General features: G+C 38.3%; 2 protein-coding genes across 3 annotated transcripts in view; one reads left to right on the forward strand and one right to left on the reverse strand.

The window, feature by feature from the left end:
- Positions 1–9,167, forward strand: part of LOC108746611 (ubiquitin-conjugating enzyme E2 R2) — a 12,540-nt gene extending 3,373 nt beyond the window's left edge. Inside the window, exons 2-5 of the mRNA XM_018483485.1 lie at positions 3,813–3,899; positions 7,947–8,044; positions 8,140–8,274; positions 8,811–9,167. Of these exons, the coding sequence (XP_018338987.1) occupies positions 3,813–3,899; positions 7,947–8,044; positions 8,140–8,274; positions 8,811–9,033 (543 nt within the window). The 3' untranslated portion in view covers positions 9,034–9,167. The remainder of the gene's footprint in view (positions 1–3,812; positions 3,900–7,946; positions 8,045–8,139; positions 8,275–8,810) is intronic.
- Positions 9,168–11,068: 1,901 nt separating this feature from the next.
- On the reverse strand, positions 11,069–15,562 carry LOC108746610 (OTU domain-containing protein 7B-like). Of its 2 annotated transcripts, none has more exons than XM_018483483.1 (9): positions 15,084–15,562; positions 13,821–14,067; positions 13,476–13,734; positions 13,239–13,389; positions 12,795–13,166; positions 12,391–12,707; positions 12,158–12,316; positions 12,010–12,085; positions 11,069–11,940 (listed from the first exon to the last, which is right to left on the reverse strand). In XM_018483483.1, exons 2-9 carry the CDS (start codon positions 14,053–14,055, stop codon positions 11,839–11,841), a joined length of 1,671 nt encoding a protein of 556 aa, XP_018338985.1. In that variant the 5' UTR covers positions 14,056–14,067; positions 15,084–15,562; the 3' UTR covers positions 11,069–11,838. The 2 variants fall into 2 exon arrangements, with proteins under 2 accessions (XP_018338985.1, XP_018338986.1); XM_018483484.1 differs by lacking the exon at positions 15,084–15,562 and adding an exon at positions 14,512–14,531.
- Positions 15,563–17,103: the final 1,541 nt, after the last annotated feature.

Here is a 17,103-nt window from a genome sequence, read left to right on the forward strand (position 1 = left end):
GGGGCTTTAACGCGCTCAGCCAGACGTTAAACGCCAGACTGTAAAATGAGTTCTGTCATTGCCGACGCGGCTGCGAACTTTTTGCATGTCCCCGTCCGCTTTCTAAAACCACTCTCCGCCTCGTCGCGAACGAGCGAACGCCTATTCGCGTAACGCAAACGGTATCTTCCCACAAACGTAACCCGACAATAACGAGCCCGGCGTTTCTTGCAGGCCGTGGTTGCACGGTGTGGCACACCTTGCGCATGTAAATCCCCTCCTCCACGGTTATTTCGAAAGACTGCGTCCATCCGCTCCGCTCGAAGAGAGCACTGGATTAATCTATTATCCATTTTACCGTAATCGCGTTAGGCCTTAATCGGTGAATGCTCGCGTTGCGCCGTTGCTCGGGTAAACAATCGCTTTCATCTTACGCTGCGTTTGAGGTATCTTCGCGAATGAATAACTTCACGTACTTATCGTTTCATTGTTTTAGAGGGGGGGGCACCGAAGGTTTCTCGCCTTTATTATTTACGGACTTTAATCTGTTGTCGGCTTGAAATCAATTTTTTTTTCTTTTTTTTTCCTTTCCCGAAATATTCACGAATATTTCGCGAGATCGAACGGGCTGATTAATTCAATTGTTTTCAGCTTTGCAGATCAGGCTTTCGTAATGTAAATTTATACGAGGCTCCATGCCTTTATTCGGCTTGAGATAAGGTTAATTTCGCAGAACGCTAAAAAGGTAACGACGTAACTGCAAACGGAATATAACGGAGGCTTATCGAAGTCGCGAAAGAGCGCTGCGTCGTAATACGTATCGATGATACGAAACGGAACGCTGAAAGAATTGCGTATGCACATAATCCGATCGGATCACGCCTCCTTCATTCATTTTTAATGATCGCTTGCCTTTTAAAACGAGGCGGAAAATTTCAATCTGACTTGGATTTATTGCTCGTGTATTCGAAATGTACGTACGTGGTTGGCACGCGATACCTAAATATCAATGTCTCTCCTGCGTTTTAATAGACATTTTAATGGACGGCGATCCTGGCGATCTTCTCGCAAGATCACGTTCTACTTATCGGGAGCGTCCCCCGAATCAAAATTTATGCACGGCTCGGTAAAAGGTGGCCCGATACGGTTGCCAAGTTACATAAAATGCCATCGAGCATCGTTTCGATTCTATTCCTGGTGCAGGCATGCCTTTACCGACCAACTTTCACCTAATCTCGTTCCGTTAAGACGATCGCGCGCCGGTTCGTCGTCGGTGCGCGAAAAATCGATTCGAATATCTGACGAGCTCACGATTTTCGACGCGGCTACTTCGCAGCCATTTCATTTTCCACGAAGTCCGTCCCGATCAGACTTTATCCTTTCACCTCGCGAAGAGATGGCGGGGCATCCCGTTTCGCGAGTGCCGCAACTTTTCGCGATAATACAACTTGGAATCGATAGTCGATACACCGCGAATCTTTAGAAAGAAGTCGCGGTTGTCGATTTATTCGGATCCACGATTCTAGAAGGAAAAGTATCTGTTACACCTTACGCATGTTGGAAAAGCTGAAAGCTTATTTTTATCTTCCTCTTCCTCCTCGTGAATTATCACGCGAAAAAAAACTTGATTATTACAAAAGAAAATGTAAAGGTAAACTTTTACACAGGTTGCAAATTACAGACTTTATCCATGTAGAAACGTACACAATTCTATCTGTGAAAGAAAGCATTTTGATACATTCGAAAGGATTTATATCGCAGTCTGTAACACATAAAAAGGTTGAGAAAAAAGAGCGATTGATTGAAATCGTATAATTATAATTAGATTTTGAATAAAATATTGTTATTGCCTCGTCTCTCTAATTTTATTTTTAAGCTGAGAATAGAATGGGACAGTCCCATTTACAAAAATGCCTGATCGAATTGATCTGTCGTCGGGCGTGACACGATTCGATAGTTTGAAAAGTTGTCGCCTAGTTCACGTTACACAACGTCGCGTTACGATGACCGCAGTTGCTTATTGTCGAAGTAGGTCGCGAAAATTTGTAGGTCATACGGTGGAGTTGCGACGAAAGACGTGTCGAGGTGATAGTTCCATTCCGGAGCGATCTGCAACAATCCATACGATCTATAATCTCTCCTCTGCAAAAGCGGTTTTTGAGACGAATTTATGACGTGCAGAAATTCTAGTGGGATTTTGCTATAGAAGTAGAAAGTTTTGCATTAGAGATACATAATTCACGGAATATTTCCTGACAATGGCATGTAAGATCGCACGCTGATAGTTGCAATCAATATCACATCGGAAAACTTGATACGTGCCTGTATTTATTTGTTCAGCTGGGCGTCGATTATCAGTAAATGAGAATTACAGAAAAATTCCACTTTTTTTATTAACAAACAAAAATTAATAGTAAAAGTTGAGCTTACACGGAGTGCAAAGGGCAGTTTTGTTGAAGTGTCTAGCAGAAATTTAGCTAGGTACAGATCTGAAAATAATTTTGTCGGTTATCAACACACAGTGTAGGACGCTTAAAATGATTGTTAGACTTTTTCTAGCGTTGCTCATCATGCTTTCGATATCTATGTAATTATTTGGATTATTTATTCTCACGTACAAAGTTATTTTCATACCTGTCGAAATTTTTAGATACCTTAACGGATCATTCATTTTGTACTTTAGTAATTGTCACGTTAAAAAGATAAATGGGAAACACATTAAGAAGAATAGAACCTTAATAGAACCTTTTCGGTCACGAGCCAGCAATTTCGTTGCAGTTGAATAAGCAGCTTCGGAAAAATTGGCTGTAACAGAAATAGTTACAACGAGACAATTTGCGAATGCACGTGGAGCAACGCGAGTACGGTTCGAGATAGAATTTTCGTGACACTGTAAGCGTGTAGTCGGTAGAAAGTAGGTTAATTCTAGAACGCGGTTATCCCGGAGGACGAGGTGGATATTTGGGCCATGACCAGGTCGCGATCAATATAGCGTCCCCGACGACGAAGCCTGCATCGAACAACCAGACACCCCTTTCGCGCTTTCGAATAGAAATCGATATCGTCGCGAATTCCCTTGGAGATTCCGAACCCGATCGAAATGCCGAATCTTATCAATGTCGAGGCATGCCCGCGCACCGATTTTACATCTTGTCTCGTTATCACGGCTACGTTTCTAAACGGCCATGTTGCTCCACTTTCGTAGCATCGAAGTACTCCGATGTGTTTATTTACAGGTTGTCTGGAGTGATTGAATTTCTAGAGCGTTAATTTCTCTTTTTATTAATTTGAACAACAATTTTTTCTTTTTTCTTTCTTTTTTCCACAACGTAAGAAATAAGTCACTACAGCCATCAGCCGATTTTCCAACTTTGTTACGCGACATCGTTATAAATAACGGATCGGAAAGTTTACGCGTGCGAAATTGGATCGGTGAGCTCGAGCGTCAGAAAGTTCGCGATAATTTTTCGAGGGCTCGCACTAACGGACAAAGTAACTAAAACCGGTACAACGTCGGCGGGTCGACTAATTTTGGTGGCGTGTACGCGCGCACGCGGGAAAATTTCCCACGTCGATCGTGAGAATAGAGCCCGACGGTCTTGCTGGCGCGCGAGACGCACATTTTTCCGCACGTGTGTGTAGCGTTGGATATTGAACTCGCTGAAATTATAACGGTTCCAATCCAGTACGTCGATATACATATAGGTATACGCGGTAACGCTTGAGGCGCGTGTGTCGCATAGACGACGCGTGGGCGTCTCGGCGACCCGAAGCCGAAGTCGAACGTCGAGAATACATATACCTTGACCAGGCCTTAATTCGTTATGTTACAGGCACACATGAAGTTCCCACCGGATTATCCGTACAGTCCACCGAGCATTCGTTTCATGACAAAAGTTTGGCATCCGAATGTATATGAGGTGAGTGAATATATACGAGAATTATCGATTCCCCGCGTATGCTCTCTCTCTCTCTCTCTCTCTCTGCCCCCCCCCCCGTTTCGACCCTTTCCTCTCATACGTGTGTACGTGCGTATCCTCCCTTGCGTCCCTTTTCCGTTCATCCGTCCCCCCTCTCCCCCTCCCCCCCCTCTCTCTCTCTCTCATCCTGCTCTCGACGCGCTCTCCCTGTATAACGACCGTCCCGCTCTCTGTCCGCCCCTCTTTATCTTCCACCCTCCGCCGCCATAGCTTTTACAACCATCAGCTTTTACATCGTCACTTTCCAGCGCTTGTGAAACCACCCGGGCCGTCCAAACCCCGGGCCGTCGTTACCATCGAGACGCAACGGGCGAACGAGCGGGAAAGGGAGGAATAAACGAAAAAGAAAAAAAACGAAAAGGAAAAAAGGAAAGAAAGTAAAAACGGCCGACTCGGAAAAATTGCGCGTTACGTAGTAGTAGTTTCTCGCACCCAGAGGTTGCATTCATGTTGACGTATCCGCCGCCGGCGGCATTTTCTCGGAACGTCTCCGGCCGTACTATATTTACCGCGAGCCACAGCGTCGTCATGTTTCGACGTTTGTAAAACTCCGTGATTCCCGTTACTCTTCCGCCGTATTTCCGTCGACATTGCGAACCTGCGCCGAGGATCAGCCGGGAAAAAAAAACGAGAGTCCAGTTCCCCGACGAGAACAAGTCGGCCGCACCGCTGATAGTACGCTGACCGTTTTTACGAGGGCTGATCGCCGTGTTGTTCGCCACTTGAAAAGGCCGAAAGCGCGACCGCGTTTCCTGTCTGCTACACCGTAGTCGCTGCATTTAAACTTCGCCCTCTCGCATTCGTCCGTTACAATATCGTCCGCGCGAAATAAAACGTCGATTAAAGTGAGGTCTGTTAAAATGGATGATTTCCGAGAACGTCCGCGCTCTTGCAAAAAGTATCGCTAGTAGCTAAACTTGCTCTCGCGTGCGGCCAATAAGCACAGGTATGTAAATTATTAAGATTAAGCATGATGATTTCGCGCGGACCGTATCACTCGTAGTTTGAGATGGAAGTATTCAGCGGGGATCGGAAATGCATTTCCGCGTTCTTCTTACGTATTGCGACGGTATCGTTTGCGCGTTTGTACAAAACTGTATCGCATTCCCACACCGCTTATCGACCTCGGTCGCCGCATCTCTTGCTCGCTGTTCGTCGTATATGACCCTTCGGCGGCTAGCGAAGCGAAGTCAATGACCGTCGAAAGCCCGCGTGGACATCCATGTCCACTCGCCCGTCGTCGATAGGGATGGTAACGACGAGAACGTGTTATGAGTAACGAGGCAAACACGAATACTTGTTGTTTTTTTTTTTAAAGGTCTGGGCTGTCGGAGAGAGGATATTAAAGTTTGTGAATTGTAGACTAGTCGCTCTCTCGCAGTTACTCTCTTGCTTGCAAACTGGACACGTTTGCAGCATGGCGGAATTAACTGTAAAATAACATAGTTTACAGGGGAGAAAATTTTATATCGAGTTTTAATACAATTTTAAATTACACTCTACTACGCCTTGTATTTTCGATGGACCGTCATGGACGTGATTCCGACGTAACTTTTACTATGGTAATACTAATTTTTATCACACCGATAAAGTAATTATTTTGTTAAACCATGTTAAGCCATATTCTGATGTGAAAACAGTTAATTTTGACTATGATCAAACAAAAATTTGCAAACAAAATTTGCTAGGTATATATTTCTTTACTTATCTTTACAATACTAACTTTTTTTTATTCAACAAGTTTTGATTTTGTAATTTTTTACTATGAAAAGAGTGTAAAAATTACGTTGCATTATTGTTTCTTTTTTTTTAAATAGATATAGCATTTAAACTTGTAATTTACATGATAAGTCCGCAGCTACTACCACATATTATAGTAATTTTAAATATAAAATTTTCTCCGTATACAGTATGGTAACACGAAAATATGAATATAAAATTAAATATTTTAAATCCGGTATCTTAAATCGCCGTTTACTTCCTATCTCAATTCGAACATTCAAAATAGTTGACCTGTTCGCTAATCGATTGATAAGCCGAACAACTTATCTTTATGTAACTCTAATTATGTATCATATTTTTAAACAAATATGGTATTTCTCTTTTCTATCATATACCTAACGCTAAATGTCCGTTTTATTTGTGTATATATTTCAGCACATTTAAATTCAAACTAATATATAGCAAAATCTTGTTACTCTGTACTTCATTTTTTTCCATAACGCGTGATCGTAGCGAAGCCACTAACTGTAAAGTGAAAATCAACGATCTCTATATCCAGCGAGGTAGACCGTAAAAGAGTAAACTCTCGGTTGTACAAAGAAGATTAATCATACGCGAAGAGTCGACTTATCTCGCTTTTTCTTCACCGCGTGAAATTTTATTTCGATGATAATCTGCGCATTGCGCAAATCCTCGAGAAAACGGCACTTACCTCAATATGTTGAGGTCTTTCGCAATCGAAGCAGACCGTCGTAGAAGGTTCACTCGATATATACCGCATGGCTTAACACGTATACGGCTCGCTCTTCTCAAGCCCAACTTTCCCCGTCGTGAAATTCATATTATTCGTACGCGTGTGCATCTTGTACATTACGCGAATCTTCCCTGGTCTTTTTCGTCGGCACGCAAATCCAGTAATGTACAGTAAATACGGTAGACATTTTACGTACGTAAAGAATAAGAGGCGGCGGCATTGTTTTATTTAATACATATGTGTGTGTGTGTGTGTAATATATACAGAATGCTTTTATATAATAAGCCACTGAATATCGCGCCTCTTAAGCAGAATCTATTTCTAGTCTAGAGTCAATTTCATTGTTCTTTTTTACGTTTCTTCTTACATTTGGTTTGCGTGTAGCTCTCGATAGATCTCAAGTACCGGTCACCTTCACCGGTTTCATACTTCGCGCGATTCTGCGTCGTGTATTCTACTCGTCGGCTTGTATAAACGCATGCACAGATACAGCGATGCTATCGCCGTCGGAACGGTCGGTGTCAAGTGCCGGGCGTTTACTCGAGGAGCTCGCCTTCGCCTTCGTGGCTTATTACGAGGTGCTCGGAATCGAGCCATGGTGAAACCACGGTGCGCCTTGTCCTACTTGCCGAACGTCTTCACAGGAGGGACGAAAGATAGAAGTGATTCTTGTGAGAAAAACGTCCGCAGCGACGTTTTCTACGATTTTCATGAGGCTTAGCGCGCGTTTGTAGGACGGCCCAAGACCTTTTTCTTTTTTACTTCCTATACTTCTCGTATATCGATAGTTTTGTACCGATTCCGATAACGTATAATTCTGATTGAAAAAAAGTCATATCTCTTCTCCGAATATGGTATAGAATCACGGTGACCTCGGCGACTTCTCTTCACGTACCGTAAAGGTACATCCGGAGGTCTCGTCCTTCGAGCAACGATGTCTTCTCAGGGACAAGAAACGCGGAACCAGAAGCACCGAGGTCGCTGTGTGTGTTTGGCGAAAGGACAACAAGAATAAACGCGAATGTTGTCGCACGCACAAATTCTTACACATGCACAGGCTTTTTTTTTTTTTTTTTTTGAAATAGCAAAAAATATATTTAGAAATGGCAAATAAAAATGTATATATATATGGACTATCTTTTTAAATTGACACGAGCATCTTTGGGCTCACTTTAGGTTTTTAACAATAAATTATTCAGCACATATGTAAGGAAAAATATAATTTGCGTATATTTCCGAAAATAACATACGTAAACATCAGCTCATTGCGCAAAACAAAGTGAGTATAAGGTCTGTTCTTTGTGGTTACTAATGTACACTTGTTGACACTTATTGTGTACTTCAAACGAAATAGATACATATTTGTTGAAGTTTGGTGAAAGCGAGGTAAAACATTTTAATACAGTCCAATGCAATAACAAAGAACAGGTTTATTATATCAATCGAATAAGAAGGTGAAGAATTAAATATTAGGAGAATTAGTATAAAAGGCAACTTCTTTCTTTGTATAGAATGGTGATCTGTGCATATCAATTCTGCATCCACCCGTAGACGATCCACAGAGCGGTGAGTTGCCTTGTGAGAGGTGGAATCCGACTCAGAATGTCAGGTGAGTGCACAGTGCCGCAAAGTTCGAAAAAAAAAAGGATCAAGTGAAGAAATTTCTGAATTAGATTTATTAATCGATTGTGTCTCTCATCTCAGGACTATCTTGCTGTCAGTGATCTCGTTGTTGAATGAGCCCAACACGTATAGTCCAGCCAACGTTGACGCATCCGTAATGTATAGACGTTGGCGTGATTCCAAAGGAAGAGACAAAGAATATGAAAATATCATAAGGTAAGATATCCTTAGTAATGCCGTTGCGTGACATCATCACGCGATTGCAAGAAACTTTGCGCATTTTCGTTGAAATTGTACCGCTACCGGATCCATAGCGTGCTAAAAACTCTATGACAACTGTGCGAAACAGATAACTGCGGAAACGAGAATGTCGGTACAACGTAAATATATATATTTTAACGCTAGAGCAATTATATAAACTTATCTAGGAAACCTAATTCTTGTTCTAATTACACACGAAAATGAAAACTGTAAATTGTTTTTTTTTTTTTAATAATTATATTAATTTATCTGTTATTAAGAAGATATTGTTTAGAAATAATAATAATTTAGAAATAACACATTTGTATTATAAATAATAATTATTATGATATATTTCACGCTAAAGTCGATTAATTGTTCAAGAAATTCTCAAGGAAATTTTAGATATATTTTAAAAATATATTTAATTTTTCATTTGATAGGCAGAAGATTGGTCACAACCAAGGTAGGTATTTTCTCAATATATATCTCGTTTATGTTTTTTTGTTTAGGAAACAAGCTCAAGCTGCCAAGATGGAAGCGGAAAAGGAAGGTATTGTCGTGCCTGTAACTCTGGAGGATTATTGCATAAAGACTCGAGCGAGGCCGGCCGAACAACAACTAGATATGACAGACTTCTACGATGACGAGTACGAGTTGGATGATGATGAGGATGAGCAGTTGAGCGCGACCGATTACGAGGATGGTGATGATAGTGGTAATGGGGAATCGTGATCCATTTCTTAAATGATAATAAAAACCCGCGAATCGCTAATTATTATATATCAGTTCTGTATAGATTAATAAATTAACGAGCTTCTAAACCGGACGATCTCCCTGTTTTTCCTTCTGGATATCAAAGTTTAAATAAATATTTTTTTTAATCGAAAATGAATAAAATACTCTAACAAAAATTTAAATAAGATATGTCTCTCTTAAGCCATCGTCAATCATTGTCATTTACGTTTTTTTTTTTTAAATAAATCTATATATATAGCTTATTCAAACTTTATGTATAAACACAAATTTTTATGATTTCTAAAAGTTCTATTATTGAATAAGATTTTTTGTTTAACGGTGGTTTATGAAAGATAATATTCTTTAACTCTCGCATTATCGAAGTTTGTTAAACAGCGAAAATTGTATCATTACGTAATGAAAATTTTATTTATTATGGCGCGTGTTTAGAAAATATAATTATTTAGGTATATTTATCCATATAATATATCAAATATACATGTTAAGTTATATTTGTTATATATATATTACATATATACGCGCTATATATAGATATTACAAATATTTAATATAATACTTTGTAGAAATTCATGAAACGTGTAAAAAATTAATGGAACTAATTAAGAATGATATCAGTTTTCGCTGGGCGAGAGTTAATAGAAAGATTGGAATGTTAATAGCTGTATGAAGTTATGGAGAATTCCGTGTTTACAAGCTCTTTAACTTAAGCAATATGCTACGGCGCACGCACGCGCGCGCAAGTATGGATATAAGTACTATGGATAGGAGCACTTTGCTTGTTGTGTTGTGGCTGGCACTTTGATCTTTTAAATAGGAACGGACCAATTGATTTACCTTACAATGACAAACGTTCGATAAAAATAATCATACGTAAGTACTATAAGTACACGATTGATTTTTTTTTATATTGGACATCTAGTTTCACATCTTGTTTAAAGTTGTAAATGGGTACATCAATTGATCCTAAGTATAATATCTAAATATAAAATTTGCATTGTTTTGAATAATTATTTATGTTACGATGATACAAAAGAAAAAAAAAAAAATTGTCAGGGGAAGAATTCAATTTAGTGTAAGAGAAAATAAGCTGCCGAAGAAGACCTGTTAAAAAATTATTAGTAATAAATTTTGCATCTCACATACTAGGATTCATGTTATACATTGATATCATTAATTATATTTATATATGTATGTGCATCCATATATCGATGTAATCATACTGATATTTTCGCCGTATTATTTTACTGAATTACAAAATGAAATTAACAATAATCATGTTTTTATTTCTTTGCGGGTCCGAATGACTCGTTCATAGCTTTAAAAATGAATAACTTTTGCTACATTTTAATTTTAATTATAAATGGCATTAAATGTCTTGAAAGAATTTATGATGAAATTTATACGCGCATAATACTACAGCCGTCAAAGTTACTTTAAGTTTATATAATTTTCTTAAAGATCTCTCTTTTGCTATCATCTTTCATAAGAGGAACTAAAACTTTCTAGATGAAATATTGGTTAAATGTAAGCTTACTACTTAAGTGAAAGCTATATTGGATACAAAACTAATCGATTCTGATACTGTATCTGCGCTCGTATGACTGAAATTGTAAATAGTAAATACGTGAAACTCAATTTTAAATGACACAAAATATATAGGTGGTACTCTTTTACTTATTTCTTTATTAGTTATTTCATTGAAAGACCAATATCGGATGTTGAAAGTGTTTAAATGATAAAATGAAAGCAAGAGGACATTTTTAAATCCCAATAGCTAAGCATATACTCTGCGCTTGTAGTAGTATCGTAGCTGAAGTGAATATTCCCTAGTTCCTTCGACGTACTGTAAAATCTTTTCTCATTTCATGTTTTTTCTTATATAGCTATTTATAATAATAGAAAACATACAAAGTACTGAAAAAAAAAAAAACAATAATTTATATACTGCATAATTCTTTCCTTCTCTTTTTTGTACATAAAAATTTTTCTTCGTACAGATATTAATAAAATTAGCGTAATAAACTATCACATATGCTTTGTCAATAATTTAGTGAATATGGGTAATAATATCAGGTAATGTTAATCATTTACTATTAATTACCTTTTTCACATGATGATAGGCTAATGTGAGGAAATATGTGTAAATACATTTTATTATGGCAAAAACTGAGCTTTTTGTGTATCTTCTTAATAACTATTATATTCCGCACATCGGTAAATAATGAGGCGATAAATATAAAAATATGATTTATTCTTCACACAGCTGTACATGCACAGGATAATGAGATTATAAACGTTTCCATATCATCTTTTATCAATACAAAAAAAAATCGCGAATTGCTGCCTATTATAATCGAATTGTAGAGGTAGTTGTGAGTGAACGTTTTTATCATAATGTAGATCATTTTTTGTTCCGCGCATATAGGGCAGAAGGCACATCGAAATTGCAAAACAACTTTATTCTTCGAATAAAAACACATAATTTCTTTTAATTTGAAATGAAAATATATGCTGTAATAAACACGCTTCATAATGAGTCAGTATGTCGATTAATTGAATCCTGTGCATATGATATACAGTTTTCTGATAGAAAATGTTAATAAATACAAGAAAACATGAAAAGAAACAAAACTGAAAACAACATAATATTATCGACGATATGTTGGTGGAACATTCACAAGCTTTATCTTACGGCTAGCATTATGTCTAAAAATTATTTAATAGCTTATTTTGAACGATATTAAATTGAGATTATTGTCATGTACGATTATGGACGGTTATTTAACGAAACTGTTGATGAGCCCAACACTGCGAGCAATAATATTGTTTTTCTGGCGATCCAAAGAATTGGCAGTGTTCATTGCGGCACTCCTTCACGGTGCCCTGTACAAATGGCAATTTTTAATTAACAGAATTTATAATTTTTCCTTTTGTGAAAGTTACTTGACATACCTTTAAATGGTCACTATTATTCCAAATCTCTGGCCCTGTATTAGTTGATGGAGTTTTATCAATAAAAAATGTAGATCTGTATAAAAAAAAGTTAATTTATTCTTCATAATTAGATATAGCGAAGAGAGTCTAGATTTTGCAATTATACCTCGAAAGATAAAGCGTATGATTTTTGTTTGTGTTAGTAGGTAATAGTTTGTTAACGCTCGCATGACTATCGCGATCACTGGCAGCGTAAAATCTGGACTTGCCGGCACCGTAATTTAGTTCACTACCTGTGTCATCCACCTGATGATCTTGTAGATATCTGCAACATGATACAACAAATCGATATAATTATGATCCATACTCTTCTGATTTATCGAATAATCAAAGAAATACCTTGCATGAGCACACTGAAGATAATTTTGAAGCATTTGATCCACATATTGATGACGTCTACTCTTTATTCTCACACACAACAAGCCTTCTGTCGAAATTCCACCGCTGGTAGAAGGCGGGCTCTTTGGCCTTTTGTTCGTCATAGACCATATTTTTTTACTGACAGATTTACCGATAGAACCAAATTGTTTCGCGACCTCTAACAATTGCTTCGCGGTTTTTGATAAAGAACCATCCGAATCAGAAAGCCTGTCGATATCTTCGGACATGAAACTTTGATACTCGCAATCTAAATACTGTCGTAATAAAGCCTCCATCTGCATACAAATAACAAAATGATTCCGTTACCAATAATTTAATACTTTGTCAATAATGCTAAATGTAATGCAACAAGATCTACTTACGGTGTCCTGCGTACAAGTTAACAATTCTCGTGAACCATCGACCCAATCCCAATCAGGACCAGGATCCACGGCAAATAAGACTGGTAACAATTTGCCTGTGTCTGGATCTACTAATGGTATACTAACTCCTTCACCGCAAGCGCTGCCATAATCATTGCAGCCATCTACAGTTACAAGCGGGGAGAAATGAGCAGAATGATATGCCAAGAGTAAGGGTGTTCTGTGACAATGCGAAGGCGGTACTTCCAGAGGTAAATATACTCCACCGAATGGGATCGGTGCTAAAGCTACTCCATCCGCGTCCTTCAACATAGTTTCTGCTATAACTATTATAGGCCTTCTTAAGATATGAGCCAAAGTTAATATGTGTATCTGAAATCAAAGTATAGATTGTATATTTAACTGAGATACAAGTTGATAGTTAAAGAAAAGATGTTGTAATACTTCTTCGAGACTCTGATAAGAGGTAGCAGTCTGATTTCTTATTGTAGGAGATGCCATATCCACTATACTTTGCCATTCTGATAACCATTCCGCTTCCGTGTATGATAATCCAGCCGCTTCATTTAGACTCGTTTGTCTCCACTTCCATCGTCTAATAATTATGGTATTGGATATATATTAAATAGGTATCCCAAACATTTACTCCTCTTTTAAAATTAATATTTTCTTATTTTATACCTGAAAATTGCGTGTCTGTATTCTCCTTTGGTCAAAGTATTATGCAATGCCTCTCGCAGAGTAAGTAATCTATCATGAAAGCCCCACATTCCCAATGACGCAGCGTGAAGTAGACAATTGCCATCTCCAGATGTTGCTAGTGGCCAAAGAATTCTAGTGCTTCCACTTTTGTACCACCAGTTTAATCGACCTGCAGCTTCTAAAGAATTCAGGCATCCATTCTCTATCAGATCCTTCTCCAAGAATTTACGAAACGAATCTAGATATAAAATATCAATCAAAAGTTTGCTAATGTTAATAAAAAATAATTAGGATACATATTATATTTAGAGTAAAGAAAAATACCTGGATATACAGACAAGTCTGGCAATGAAAATGTAAATTCTGGTGTATCGAGTGTTCCTAAGGCTGCCAATTGTAAACGAGCATAGGAAACAATCGCTGCATTTTCAGTTGCACGGGAGATACCTCTAGCCAGTTTTTTTGTAGCACCCGTAGTGCTGTCCAAGACATTATCAGGAGGACTCTCGCTCTCCAAGCCACTCTCCAAACCATCGTACATGGATAAACCAACACTCATAACACAGCTGTCCTGTCAATCAATACAAAAAAATGATCTTATGTTAAGAATGAGTCATCAGTCATTAGTCATTTATCATGTCAGTTTCAAGTAAAGAATAAATTGATCTACTGCACACATAATTGAAATAGATTATTTATTCCAGAACATTCCAATACTATTACAAATACACTATAACATTTGTCCTTGCAAGTTATTAGGACAATTAGATAATTAGATAACCTATAAAATTTCATATTAATCCAAAAATGTTATCAAAACGTATTTAATAAATTCTGAGCGCACTTCTCGATATATATCACATTTGTCAATTTTTTATTTTAAAGAGAATATATAAGTAAATGCAAATATAAATATTTAACTGTTATAATTTTCGACATTAAATTTTGATAATTGCATTACTCATGTAATCATTAAACCTTCACAGAAATAAACAAGTCATATTATAGAGCTTACTTCTCAGATTAAGAGTGACAGTTTTTACGATGGCTTACGATTCTAACCGTAAATAAACCGTAAATAAACCGTAAAAAAAAAAAACGATGCAGCTACGGCGACAAAACACACTCGTGCAAAGTGACAATAGAGATTCGTAACCGGCCGCGATTACCCGCGAATGTCAGCCGAGTAATCGCACGCCGTTATGTACGTATGCATGTATATATGTACATACAGATATATGTATACATGTATACAGGCGGTCTACAGAAATAGGACAAGGTTTCGCAGCGGCCACCACCTTCGGTAAAAAAAGAAAGAAATACGCAACGCGTGAAAATCGATCACGACGCACACCTCTTCGGAGATAAGAAATACGACTTTCGCTCTCGTTCAATAGTTGCTGCGCGTAAACATCTGCGTGAGAGTCTTATTTCGATGTCCAAGGCGAGAGAAGGAAAGAAAGAAAGAGAGAGAGAGAGAGAGGGTGAGAAGGGGGGAGGAAGAGAGAGAGAGAGAGAGAGGAAGGAAGAGAAAAACGAGGAAGAGCGAGAAAGGAGGAAAAACGATCGAGAATGCGAAGTGCGAACCTTGGGCTGTTATCGAATTAACTCGCGTACACGACGCAGTAGCACGGCTGCCGATTTTCCGGCCGATGTCCCAGTTGACGTTCCGACGTGATCCTTCTCATATTTTGCCCAGGCGATCCCCTATCAGACCCGCCGCGATTGGCCGCGATAACTGCCGATGACAGACCGTACGCGCGCGCGGACACTCCGAATACCTCGAACTCGCGGGATCACAGGCGCGAGTATAAACACGGCGACATAACCTACGGTCTTATGGTTTCGCTTGGCGGATTCGCAGGTGCGACGTAGTGGGGGGCTCGGAGAACCGACTGCGCGCAGGAATTCTGCGAGCGCGGCGCTTGCCGCGGTAATTGCACGCACGGTGAAACTTTAAACGGGTCACATGTCTCAACGTCGCGTGACGTGACGGCCAGGCGCCGTGTACGCGTGCGCGTCACGCTAGCGTGCCTCCGGCGATTCGCGCGAATTTCTACGCTTCGGTGAAAGGCGGAAAAAAGGCAAAAAAAAAAAAAAAAGAGAGAATAGGTCGCGTTCGTAGCACGTAGGTCGTAGGATGGAAACTCGGCGCTCGTATAAATACACGCGATGACGCGATTCGATATCGAATTTTTCTTTCTGTGCGATAGATAAGACAACACATAGATGACTCATTCTTTTGTTTGTATTTATATGCTGTATTTGGAACGAATTTTTTTTTCAGACTCATGAGATAATACCAGATAATATTGTAGACCGCTAATTAGAACTTTATCGCAGTTTACGCGGTTGAAAAAAAGACTGAATTAACATCCTCTCGACGAGCAATTGTGATTAGAGTGAGAACAGTCAGATGGCACCACATAGTCTAATTTCCAAGGATGTACATTTACGCGTAAAGCGTAATAATCTATATGTACGTAATATATACAATTTAGACTATGTAAATTATGTTTTACGTCATATATGTAAATTATATTTTATGTCATCTATGGATCATCGAAGCTTTTTATGTACTCTGCACTAACTTTTTATTTATCAATACTAATAAACATAGCCAGGGTTTATTAGACAAATTTGAAACGAATTAATGGTGTGGCGACATTGTTACTGTAACGTCACGTAATGAATGCGTCACGTTACGTATCACTTTATCCTTGTTGTTCATCAAATATTAAAGAAGAGTAAAATGATACATCATGCGTATCATACATGAAATGGAATGCACTTGATATGATATGTCATTACGTGACGTCGTACTACAATCCTTCACATGAGCGTCAATTTGAAATTTGATTGAGACTATATTTGGTTTTTTTTTTGCGTTTTTCATAAAATAAATTTTTCCATATTTCTTTAAAGGATCTTTACAGGAAATATCGAATATATTATTGTAGTTGTCCAAACGAACATGAAAAACGATGAATTATCATTGCAATCGTCTAAGGCCCAGTTTTTCACAACTCACGGTTAATTCTTAATCGAGGTTCAACTTGTTTCTCATCTCTATTCCAATTCTAGAATTGGAAAGAGATAATGAATAAGAGGTAATGAATAAGAACCTCCGTTAACAGTTAACCGTGAGTTGTGAAATTGGGCTAATGCCAATTTCCACCAATGTAGATTAATCACGGTTCTCAATTTACTCTTCGTCTTTTTCCAATTCTAAAGATTAGAACAAGACGAAGAGTAAGGGACTCCGCACAATAAAAGGAAACAGAAAATAAGAATTTTAATCTATCAGAAACTGTGTATTCCACAATACATGATTCCTATATCATGATTCCATAGGTTGAAATTCTTATTCTGTGTTCTCTGTTCCCTGTTGAGCCTCTAAGTTGAACCAAGATTAAAGTTAATCTACGTTAGTGAAAATTGGCATAAATATTCCTGTTTTATATTTTCAGTTCAAACGGCTAACCATCAGGTTGATCAGCGCACTGACATTCACGAGCTCTTTGAACGGTATTCATAGTCGATTCTTATTTTAAGACCATCTTAAGTAATGTCTTAAGACGCTAGTGCAGCCCTTTGATTAGTTCGT

The sequence above is a fragment of the Trachymyrmex septentrionalis genome, unplaced genomic scaffold (genome assembly GCF_001594115.1).
Source record: "Trachymyrmex septentrionalis isolate Tsep2-gDNA-1 unplaced genomic scaffold, Tsep1.0 scaffold182, whole genome shotgun sequence".
In the NCBI taxonomy this organism is placed as follows: Eukaryota; Metazoa; Arthropoda; class Insecta; order Hymenoptera; family Formicidae; genus Trachymyrmex; species Trachymyrmex septentrionalis.

Excerpts from the sequence above, each read along its gene's own strand:
- LOC108746610 (XM_018483483.1), bottom strand. The coding sequence starts at position 14,055 with ATGAGTGTTGGTTTATCCATGTACGATGGTTTGGAGAGTGGCTTGGAG. Across the intron at positions 13,167-13,238 it reads CTTATCAGAGTCTCGAAGAA|ATACACATATTAACTTTGGC; the intron begins GTATTACAACAT and ends CTTTGATTTCAG. Across the intron at positions 12,317-12,390 it reads CTTCAGTGTGCTCATGCAAG|ATATCTACAAGATCATCAGG; the intron begins GTATTTCTTTGA and ends ATCATGTTGCAG.